This window comes from Drosophila hydei, unplaced genomic scaffold (genome assembly GCF_003285905.1).
Source record: "Drosophila hydei strain 15085-1641.00,03,60 unplaced genomic scaffold, DhydRS2 tig00000001-arrow-pilon, whole genome shotgun sequence".
In the NCBI taxonomy this organism is placed as follows: Eukaryota; Metazoa; Arthropoda; class Insecta; order Diptera; family Drosophilidae; genus Drosophila; species Drosophila hydei.
In genome coordinates this window covers 15,764,288-15,776,721 of record NW_022045643.1, presented here as the reverse complement: position 1 = coordinate 15,776,721, position 12,434 = coordinate 15,764,288, and the positions used below count along the sequence as shown (strand labels likewise).

The window sequence follows — 12,434 nt, the reverse complement described above, 5'->3', positions numbered from 1 at the left end:
TGTTTAAAATATACATAAAACAAAAAATAGTTTCGAAGCTCTAGGTCTTAATACGTACGAGATATAATTTATTAAAAGCATTTCGATCATGTTTTTATTCGATAACAATAAAACGAGAATAGTTATCGAATATATACAACAATCTTAATTTGCGCGTGCTATACAGGGCCTACAGGGCTTAATCGACTGGGCTTATCGTCCTGATCAAGAATATATATATACTTTATGCCATAAAACCATTATATTCTGTTTTCCCATTTTTAATGGGATCAGGGTATAAATAGAAGAAACCCCGACATTAAGACACCAGGACTCGAACCAACCTCACCTCTACCAATAACGTCACTTTATATTTTTAAAATAATCAATTTTATCCCGACGTCGACCGGAGTAGAGGAAGGATTGACCAAAGTCCGAAAAGATCAGTACGGACATTTGCCAAGGACTTTAAAGAAGACTGTAACTAAATGTGTCACATGAAGCAGTCCGCCAGGTCATCATACGGCATAGATACTCTTCAAGTGTTGCACTAAAGAAAACGCTGTTTTCATTGGTAAATGTAGAAAATAGCTTTAATTTTGCTGTGATCATGATTTGTCAGCTGGCAGAATATTGGGAAAATGTCATATTTTTCGACGAAATAAAAGTATTTCTGTACTGTATCAATGGTCCATTAAGATTATAGCGCAAGGCATTAATTATCTTGGAAAGCAGAATCATCATGTTGAGTTTAAAATTTAAAAATCGTCCATTTGGTTTGGCATATATAAAGACAACATGATTGTCTCAATATTTTAAAATGAATTTAAAGAGAAAGAGAAAAAAATTGGTTTGTTTAATAGCCATAAAAATTTAAATTCTATCAAGACAATAATTTGATTATAATTGATTATGATTATAATTGATTATAATTATAATTTTTTGTATATTAAAAATTTTTATTAAGTTGATAAAGGCTGTACATTTTGCATCTTAAGTCAAAAATTTTATTTATATTTTCAGTCCAAACCTGAGACTCACTCCTTTCGACATATAATTGAAATGTTTATAATTCAAAACAATAAAACTAAGTTATTGATTTTTTGAAAAAAATTTCATGTCTGCCACGTCTTTTTCTGTGTGCTACATACATTTATCAAAATCATTATAATTCTCATTTCCCATTTTCAATGGAATCAGGTTATAAAAAAAAAGCAAGTAAGAATTTTCTAGTCGGAAGTCCGAACGATCTATGTTTTTAAATATTCTCCATAGCTTGTATCTATTATTGGTAAATTAAATTAAAAAACGTAAAAAAAATAAGCCGTCGTGGTCAAGGGTCACCGACGCGTTCACATTGGCACGTAGCAAATGCACATTAATATAACATGGTTATGCACATGGTTTGTAGTTTTTAAAATTAAATTCACATAAAATTCAAGAAATCAATGGAAATGGAAACTGAGAGTATCATGGTTTTGTGAAAATGTTTATAACAGGACGATCATCAGAATGACGAGCGAAGTCGATCTAGACATGTCCGTCAAGTCAACTGAAGTTTCAAAATATATAGCCATATAATTTTAGGTCTCTCTAAGTCAGATACCCCTACTAGAGCTTTCTTACTTGTATATCACACAGAAGTTCAGGGTATAAGCCAGCAAATTCAGTTTTAGTTAGAAATAGTTATTACTTTATGTACATGCGTACATACATAAAGTCACTGATTATTACTCTTTCCAATTCATAATTTATATTTTTATTTCAGGCACCGGTACATTTGGACGTGTGTGTCTCTGTCGCGATAAGGTTTCCAACAAATATTGTGCAATGAAAATTTTAGCAATGACAGAAGTCATACGACTTAAACAAATTGAACACGTGAAGAACGAGCGAAATATATTGCGAGAAATACGTCACCCATTTACTATATCTTTGTAAGTATTATATACATAGTATCGGTGGGATATCATGTCATTGTCAGACCCAGCAACCCGGGAATTCGTTATTGGGCCAACTGCAACGTCTTAAATTCTAATGGAAGGCGATCAATTAGTTAACACCCCGACATATACTTTTGGGTAATTTTGATGCCATAGTTCGGAATAGTTCTGGGACAAGTATAGTTATATTGTGTTATATAGTGAGTTAAATTTTAGAATATACGGTTGTCCCAATTTTCCGCGCTTCCAGTGGGCGTGGACATATAATTTTTTGGCCAATCTGTAGAACGTGTCTCCACTAACGCAACTTAATGTCAAGCAAATACGAAAGGCCTAATTGGGAGATACACTGAACCTCGTCCAATGTGCTTTTTTAAAATTATCCATAGATTGTGTCTAGCGTTTACATTAGTACACAAGAGCTCGAACCGTTGAACATGTAACTACGAGGTAAATTGCGTAATTGCGATTGTTCAAATAGATAGGAATACACATATTGAATGAATGTCTTTGTGCTTTGTGCTTTTGACTCGTGCTAACTGGCCTATCCTCTTGTTTAATAACATCTTTTTTTCTTAAAGGATTTAAATGAAATTTTCCGCATGTCTACATATTCGATTAAAATATTTGTCAAAATTTATAAGAATTAAAACTCTTCACATATTACTTCAATTAAAAGGATTCGTAGAAATTTATAGACGGTGTAAAAAATATAATTAAGACTTTTTTAAGATACATGTACACCTACATGCAATTTGGAGCCGCTAGCTCCAGAAATGTATAATATTTTGTTTATTAACTGATTTTCAATATAGTTTTTAAAAGACAACATTAAAATAGGAATAGTCATCAATTATTTGAAACAAACTTGATGTGCGAATATTAAATAAAAATAACACTTGCTATATAAAAAATTTTAAAATATATAATAAAAATAAATGGTAGGAAAAAAAACGGTCAAACAAGCGCTACAAAACTGATTGAAAACTGCGCGTGGTGGCAAAATCATATATGTACATATATATATCAAAAGAGCCCAATGTCCAACTCTCACAAAAAAATAAGGAAACGCACCCAAAAGGAATAAAAAGTGCAGTACAAAGATCACAAGAACATGTACATGTATAAATTATGCTGTTGTCTTGCGGCGTAAGCTCGTAGTCCGGATTATGATAGAATTCTTGATATTCTTATGAAGATTTTGGTGGGGCTTGACTTCGCTCTTTTTCACTTATTGGCCTTGTGCCTTAGCAATTTGATGTCAATATTGAAATAAGTTTAACGGTAATTTACCGGATTGCAATAAAGATACTGTTACTCAACAGGTGGTTCGTAAAAGACTGAACTTAACACAGGCAAGGGATCATGTTACCGACGCTGAGCGTTGCGATCATGAGGCTCACATATTCCTCTGTGTCAGCATAATGCGCGCAATCGCTGACACATGGTTAGGTTGACATGTTCTGGATTTCCCTCGAAGTTTGCTTCTTTCGTAGGATGAGTAAGACGAGTGAACCGAACAAAAAGCTTAGCCCAAGTTCTATAGCGCTCCATGTCTTTGGTGATAAGGAGCTAGAGAATTGGCATCTATAAGATCTGCCATTTTTTTGGTTTTCAGCACGCGCATATCAAGTTAGTTTCAAATATTCGAATCTATCCCCATTTATAGTTATCGATTAAAAACCTAATCAAAATGCAGTTATTAAATTGTTTAATTATGTTTGTGTATATTTTCTAAAATTTTGATTTTTGTTATATTTTGGATACCGGCTCCAAATTTCCCCAAATTCATAAAATTTAACTTCAGTTGGAAATAGGGCATTTCTGTGCAGGCGTTTGCATCTCTACCAAATCCATTAAGTAAAACAGAAGTTATTAAACAAATTTCTTGGAATTGCAAAAGCACATGTCAAGTTACGCCAAGCGCACGCATTTTTCCTATGCATGTGCAGACACACATTCAAATCCGTGTATTCTTTTCAATTCGAAGAATCTTAAGTTCAAACTTGCAACTCTTTGTACAAGCAGTGCAGTGATGGTATAGGCAGAGGTTGTGCTCGTTCCCCAAAAGTTCTAGGTTCGAAACTAGGCGGAGAAAGTACGTTTTCTTTGTTCTCTTAATATATTTGAATTATGAAGTGGAATGGGGTCAACAAGTTTAACAAATAGAAAGTAAATGGCTTACCAAAAATGTTTAAACCACATTTCTGGATGATTTTGTCGGAACCATGGGTGGAATTGACGGTGAATGGGGATTCTACCGTTATTACATCTCTGAACGGTAAAAAATGTAACAGGCTATCATACAGAGACTCAAGTTCGTCGTTAATTCCAACACTTTGTACTTGTGCTATCTTATCGTACTTGGGGGGGATCCCTTTGCACAGTATTATCCGCAGGCACCTCTGACTTGATACAATTTTGGATGAACTCTGCCTTTTTTTGGCTTGTTGCTGAGATAACGCAGCTCTTTAGGATGGCCTATGTATCTCTGGATAAAGCCAGTAAGACGGCAGATCTGCTACAGATTTGATGAGCAGGAAGATCTAGAGGCTAAGGACTAAGACCTCTGACAAATACGTAAAACGCATCTTCTCTAACCTCCTCGTTCAATGAGGCGGCCTTGTCTACGTCGTACGATGCTGCGACCTTGTTGGTGATCAGTGTAAGCTTTCGCTGGAGGCTATCATAGAACTCCATTAGCATTTCATTGTATTGCTTAACTCTCTCTAGGTCCTGTCTTAGGATCCGTAGATGTGTTCCATCCGCATATGTGTCGTCTAATCTATCTATCATTTATTTTTAAGTTTCTTCTCGCGGTATGCGATGTACGATAAAATAGTATAAAAGCGTATTCCCGCGATGTTAAACTATTAACCAGCGACGTTAGCTTGTGCTCAGGGTTGTGATAGAAGTGATCTTCTTATGTAGACTCTGGTGAGGGCCTGGTTTCGCCCTCTTTCACTTATTGGCTTTGTGGCTCAGCCACATAATGTCAATAATGAAATGAAATGAACTTTAACGGCTAGTTGCCGGAGTGCATGTAGCTTTATTGTCACTCATTAATTGGTTTGTACAAGACTGAATTTAAATCTAGAAGCCACAACGACAGAGAATAGAACACACAAGCGATAACGCTGCTCTTTCAACACAGGAAAGGTATCATGTTGCCGACGCCGACCGTTGCTATCATGGCGCTGACCACCTAAATTCTGATGTGTCAGCACAATGCGCGCATTCGCTGACCCATTTTTAGGTTGTCAATAAAGTGTCATTGCTCTGCGCGAAAGGCACTCTTTAACTACTCCCCACTACTACGAAGTTGTCTTCTTTCTAAGTCGTTAGATGAGTAAGATGAGTGAACCGAACAAAAAACTGAGTCCGAGTCCTATAGCGCACCATGTCTTGGGTGATCCCACAGCGACTTTTCTCATTTCTTGCAACCCTCGGATAGTATTGATGCTTTTTTGGTTCCATCTGTGTAAGAGTGGTAAGCTAAGGATCGACTCATGACCAATGCTGAGTAAAGAATGTTGAGTAAAGAATCTTACTGAGCCTTACGCACGAAATATCAATCTTATCCGTTGTGCCGTCCCTTAGAAGGAGTTTTCGTTAAGGCTCCAAAACTCTGGAAATGACAGGTTTATTTCCAACATGCCATTATTTTTTTGTACATCTATATAGGGGGTCAAAGTATCGAGCTCTAAAACTTAAGAAGATATAGAATTTTGCGGCTTATCACGCTTCTATGAGCATTTATAAATAATCTATATATTTTAGATGTGGGCTCTATACACAGCGAGTATGTACCCAAAATGTTAAGTCCCTAGCAGAATTTGTATAAATATAGGGAAAGATCAGACTTTCCCGCCCCTTATTGGCGAGGAAAATTAATTTTTCATTTGTATAGAATCTTACAGATAACTGTAACTTTAAACTATGAGATATACAGGTTTACCCGATTTGCCACATACCATAAGCATACTCTATATAATCTGCGGTTGTCAACGCGAATATGTTTAAAATTGTAAGTATTTAGTACTTTAACAAATTGCGTTTCTCATATAGCATATTTAGTTTATCTCGATATGTCACGCCCCTCGTAGGCGTATCGGCAAAATCTGAAGGGTTTACCAGATGGGGTATAATATATGTATTCCGAGTATATATGTATAGAGGTATAGTATATATATATATATATATTAGTATATAAATTCCGAGACTATCAACAAGTACTTACTCCAAATTTTTTGCTTGCTAGCTTTAGTTTTGCGTTCATATGTACAGTTGGACAGACAGCAAGACTGACTTTCCCTTCCTAACACCGCCACTTTTCGAACGGTATTCAGTAAATATAAACTAAAGTAGCGGCTGCCAACTCAAATACAATTTGATCGCATTTGCGGTTATTTCAATATGACAGACTAATCTAATCTAATCTTTAACTTTACAGAGAATGGTCCACTAAAGATGAGTCCAACTTATACATGATCTTTGATTATGTTTGTGGGGGCGAGCTGTTCACATATCTGCGCAATGCGGGGAAGTTTTCTAGTCAAACCTGTAAGAATAATTATTTCTCAAAGTCCCAAAAACTATTAATTTTTCTTTCCAGCAAACTTTTATGCAGCAGAAATTGTGAGCGCTCTTGATTATCTACACTCACTGCAAATTATCTATCGGGACTTGAAACCAGAAAACTTGTTAATAAATAGAGATGGTCATATAAAGATAACTGACTTTGGTTTTGCTAAGAAGCTCCGTGATCGGACATGGACATTATGCGGTACGCCCGAATATATAGCACCAGAAATAATACAATCTAAAGGCCACAACAAGGCAGTCGATTGGTGGGCGTTGGGTACGTTGCATTTAACACAGATTTCACAGTATTATAATCTTATTAATCTGCCTATAGGTGTATTAATTTATGAAATGCTTGTAGGCTATCCGCCATTTTATGATGAGCAGCCATTCGGCATCTATGAAAAGATATTAAGCGGTAAAATTGAATGGGAACGCCATATGGATCCCATTGCAAAAGACTTAATAAAAAAATTATTGGTGAATGATAGAACAAAGAGACTGGGTAATATGAAGGTAAGGGTAAAATCATTTTATGAGCATTTAACTTCTACAGACGGGCTTGGTAATAAAGCATCAGCTAAAGTTCTATATATATATATATATATATATAATTAAATTTGAATACATATTTTTATACCCTGTTCTCATTGAAAATGGGAAAGGAGTTTTGTGCAAATGTATGTAACAGGAAGAATGAGGCGTGGCAGACCCCATAAACTATATATATGATTAAAAATTCTTCCATTAAAAATATATATAGTTTATGGGGTCTGCCACGCCTCATTCTTCCTGGACGACAAGCCGAGTCAATTCAACCCTGTCCGTCTGTCTCTCCGTATGTGTGAACGCGTCGTTTTACTGTGGAATTGTAAACTGTCACTTAAGGTATGTTGGGAGAGGAAGCGCTTGCTGCCGGCAATCGCTGGGTTCGATCCCGGGCACCGAACGGATGTTATTTTTGATAGTTTTTTTTTTTTAATTATGAAATTATGAAGCGATGTGTGTACACTTGATCCGCGATGCGTAGGCAATATTGGTTTGAGCCTTGGTTTCGTAATGTAATGATTACAGAGGTTTCGCTAAATTCCCAAAATGCCATTAAATCCAACTAGAACAATAGTTATTCAACCATAAAGGTCATATTAGATCCCATTAGCGCAGCCGATGCGTAAACTGCAGTTTACAGGATTTACTTTATTTACAGTTAGATATGTTAGTGGTATCTGTGTTCATACCCTGATCCCATTGAAAATGGGAAATATAATTTTTGTGTAAATAGGCGGGAGGATGCGTGGCAGACCCAATAAAGTATATATATATTCCGTCTGCCCGTCGATCCCAGCATCTGAATGTTAAGCTTAAATTTAAAGAATTTTGAGAAATTTGGAGCCGGTATTCAATATATAACAAAAATAAATATTGTAAAAAATATACATAAATATAAAATTTGCAGGTTCTGGCTATTAAGCCGTATGAGATTATTTAATAACTATATTTCGATCATGTTTTTAATCGATAACAATAAAACAGGAATAGTTATCGATTACTTGAAACAAACCTGATCTACAACAAATTTCAAGTCTAGTTGTCGTAGATGCTGAGATCGACGCGTTCACACATACGAATAGACGGACGGGCGCACAAACCTCTGACTGCTCATCTATTCGGCTTGTCCTGATCAAAAATATATATACTTTTTCTGGTGTGTCACGACTCCTTCTGCCTGTTACATAAATTTGTTCAAAACCATTATAGCCTGATTTCCCATTTTCAATGGGATGAGGAAATATAGTTGGAACGTGAAATATCGAAAAAAATATTTCAAGTAACATTCAACAAAAATGTTCAAAATATAACACAGTGCTTCCAATAGGTAGCGTTCATCTAATAATATACAGATTATATAATATATACTTATCTTCACCCTGCAACGTTTTTACTTGTTTTAATTTGACGGTAAATATTTCCAACGTCCGGTGAGCCTATAACTTACAATTTACAATTTATATAATCTGTTTGAGTCCACTTAATGCCGTTAAGGTATTTGCTGTTTGTACTTTTAGACGAAGCATCAAAAAGCAATGGAGAAAAACTTATATAATTGTGATGGGAATCTACTGAAAAATGGCATTTTAGTACTGATGAATTTGTTTTTGTCTATAAAGGTGCTATCAGGTCCGTCATTGGTCATTTCGAAAATAACCATGTCCTGAAAGCAATTGTGTCAAAAAAAGACGTTTTACCATGCTATCTATTTATAGGAGATTATTTTTCGTAGATTAGGTAGCTTATGATTCTACTCTAAGCCGTGCTATCCGTGGCTAAATCTACTGCAGCAAACAGCTTGGGTTTTATGAGCTTTGGCAACTTTTTCAACAATGGTCGATATGCCGATAATTTGTTAGTGTCGCGTTTGCTAATGAGGATAAGTATCTATTCTTTCTCCGCTTCTGGAAATTAATTTTCTATAGGCATGCGTTATACATTCTTCGAAGAAAAGTAGGCTGTATTATTGCTTTTAATTGCAGGGTCTCCGGCAGTGTATCTTCTGTTAACATTTCCAGAGCGTCGTGTTCTTGTTAGTCTTCGTCAGCACTGAATGCATACCTATCCTTTTCCGTGATATCATGGTCCCACCACCCTTTCCGTCTGCCCTTATACTTGTGATAGTTTTTGGCGTTGAAGTATTACATACTGTTTCGATAACTTTTGAATTCTACCGTCATTAGTTTTATATTTCATTGAGCAATTGCTGTCTAATTTATTTATATCCCATCTATGGGATGTCGTTGAGAGGTACGCTGGGAGGCTTGTTGACTATTATTCATCAAAGCTTATTAGATATACTCATGGTCACTGCCAGTAATATCATCTAGTATTTTCCAGTCCCTGATATCATTGACATCCTTGTATATTGAAGGTAGCTTAGTTACAACCAATGGCTATATCCATTATATATTAAATATAGAATATATATCCACGCCCATAGGTAGCGTGCCAAACTATAAGAGCCTATAAAAGGTGATTAGGTCGACGACATACGTTGACTTAGCCATGCCCATGTGTTTGACTGTTTGACCGTCCTTCCGCCTGCCCGTATATATGAACGTGTTGATCTCAGTACATTTAAGAGCTTGAGACCTGAAATTTTTATAAAATTATAAAATGGTATGTCGCTATAAAGCCGCGAAGACCACTATGTGAAAGAGTCTGCATTTTCACTAAACTGTCAGATACTTCAATACATCTGCACATATACATTCGAATGTGTTAAGTCTTTTCTATTGGAAGAATCGAAATTGCGATTGAATAGTGTTTGAATAGTCAGCTGAGGTGATGCGCGTAAGTCAGAGTCCTGGTGTCCTATTGTAATATTAGGTTTTCTTCTTTTTTTAATGCTACATACAACCTATGAAAAATATTTTAAAACGTAGATAGGACTGGGATCAGGGTATCTCCTAGTCGGGCACCCCGACTAGAGTTTTCTTACTTGTTTAGAGTTGATTGAGTTAAACTGCCCCTTGTAAAAGAAGAAATACAACTATATGCAACCAGATACATGAATAAACTACATAACCACGATAATGCTCACGCACTAAGACTACTGGATGACTTAAGCAACCACAGGCGACTCAAAAGATTTCATGTTTTAGACCTGCCCCACAGAAATATATAAATATGTAGAGTAGGTAAATATATGGATTGATCTCATTGGAGCCCAAGCCATCCGGTTACGTAATATTATTGTTAACAAATTAGTTTATTGTCTAGTATAAGACAGATTGCAAATAAAAACAGCACATTTAAAAACGTAGATCATATATATTTCATATTTTTGACGTTTTTTTTGGAAAATAATTTAATATTTTACTTCATAATACCCATAGAATGGTGCTGATGACGTTAAGAGGCATCGCTGGTTTAAGAACTTGAATTGGAATGATGTATATAATAAAAAACTTATGGTAAGTAATACATACCATTAAAATAATTCGAATTTTTTTTGATAGACTGCAAAAATATTAATTTGCAGAACTGATTCTCAATAATAGCAGTTCACATATCATTTAGAAGTTAATTTTAATCAAAATAGAACATGTCAATTACAGCCTCCAATTTTACCTGATGTACATCATGATGGGGATACAACCAATTTTGATGATTATTCCGAAATGGACTGGAAGCCCACCATTGCAATAGACCAAAAAGATTTAAAGTTATTTAATGATTTCTAAACAAAACAAACCCAAAAATGAAAAATATTAAAGGAAAATACTTAAAGTGTGCATGACTATCAAAAACTAAATCAATTTATGTTATTATTAAGTTCAAGTCAGGATTTCTGTAATTAAATTGAAGAGTTAATACACGAATTTATAACTTAAAGAGTAAGCTCTAATCGGTAGGGCCCGAACTAGACCGAGCTGCTCTTTAAAACATTTTGCATAGTATTTATTTATACATATACATGTTATATATGTAGGTAGTGAAGCATATAAAGTGTAATCTTAAAAAATCGGAATAAAAGTTTTTCTTATGATTTCAGCTCGCATATTCACAATCAACAGCTGTTTACTACCGAAAAATATTTTATTTTATGAAACGAAATCGGTTCTGCCAGGAAACTAAATTGCATTTCTAAGACTGCATACATTATCTTGTAAAGGTCATAAATCTACAACAAAATTAAATCGCAGTTATGATTCTAATAATAACATTCAACAAATAATAAAACTCTAGTCAGGTTGCCCGACTAGGAGATACATTTCTCCCAATCTTATGTGTTTTTTAATATTTTCAATATCTTGTATCGCGTATTAGAAAAAAACAAGTGAGAAAACTCTAGTCGGGGTGCCCGACTAGGAGATACCCTGATCCCAGTCCTATCTGCGTTTTTTAATATTTTCCATAGCTTGTATCGAGTATTATAAAAAATATAAATAAAAACTGACATTACCACGCAAAGATTCGAATCCACAATTTTTACGCAACGCGCATCAGCTCTACCAACACCGCCACTTCAAAATTAAAAAAAAATAAAACAATAAAATATGCCTCATCTTCGCGAGGATTGAGCCCAGGGATTAAACGCTGACGAGCACCGCCTCTACCAACAAAGCCACTGCGCCGCTTGCAAGAAGAGTTGCAAATTTGAAGTTAAGTAGCAGCTTATAATTCAGCACAATTCAATCGCAATTTCGATTCTTCGAATAGAAAAGAATACACGAATTTGAATGTATGTGCGCACACGTATAGGAAAAATGGGTGCGCGTGGCGCTGCTGACATGTGCTTTTGGTTATTTTTTTGTGTGTATTTTTTTGCGTGACATTTGTTCTGTGTTTCCAAAGGAGCGAGTTCAAGTCTTGTGCCGATTAATATATTACAATCATCGCAAGTATTTGCTAGCCAGTTCTTGAGTTCTTGAGCCAGTTCAGAGCTTGACAACACTAAGAATATCACATGAACACTGTCCCAGAGATCAATAGTGATCATGAGTATCTGCATGGAGAAATGCAGCACAACAATCGTACATGCAGTGGTACTGAGAAACGAAATTGCTATTGGTGTCTTATCAGATACCGTTGACCTTTGACCCATGATAGATAGATTAGACGACACATATGCGGATGGAACACATCTATGGATCCTAAGACAGGACCTAGAGAGAGTTAAGCAATACAATGAAATGCTAATGGAGTTCTATGATAGCCTCCAGCGAAAGCTTACACTGATCACCAACAAGGTCGCAGCATCGTACGACGTAGACAAGGCCGCCTCATTGAACGAGGAGGTTAGAGAAGATGCGTTTTACGTATTTGTCAGAGGTCTTAGTCCTTAGCCTCTAGATCTTCCTGCTCATCAAATCTGTAGCAGATCTGCCGTCTTACTGGCTTTATCCAGAGATACATAGGCCATCCTAAAGA

The 12,434-nt window shown here is 35.6% G+C and overlaps 1 protein-coding gene across 9 annotated transcripts in view; it reads left to right on the top strand.

Annotated features, from left to right (window-relative positions):
• Positions 1 to 11,076, top strand: part of LOC111593541 (cAMP-dependent protein kinase catalytic subunit 3) — a 31,182-nt gene extending 20,106 nt beyond the window's left edge. For 3 of the 9 annotated variants that reach the window (XM_023306358.2, XM_030225497.1, XM_023306353.2), the window contains exons 3-8: positions 1,748 to 1,916; positions 6,376 to 6,485; positions 6,538 to 6,783; positions 6,841 to 7,022; positions 10,397 to 10,474; positions 10,619 to 11,074. In XM_023306358.2, coding sequence (XP_023162126.1) covers positions 1,748 to 1,916; positions 6,376 to 6,485; positions 6,538 to 6,783; positions 6,841 to 7,022; positions 10,397 to 10,474; positions 10,619 to 10,744 — 911 coding nt within the window. In that variant the 3' untranslated portion in view covers positions 10,745 to 11,074. Of the gene's footprint in view, positions 1 to 1,747; positions 1,917 to 6,375; positions 6,486 to 6,537; positions 6,784 to 6,840; positions 7,023 to 10,396; positions 10,475 to 10,618 lie in introns of all 9 variants that reach the window. The other 6 variants (XM_023306356.2, XM_023306354.2, XM_023306355.2 and 3 more) reach the window with 4 other exon arrangements.
• The last annotated feature ends 1,358 nt before the right edge of the window (positions 11,077 to 12,434 follow it).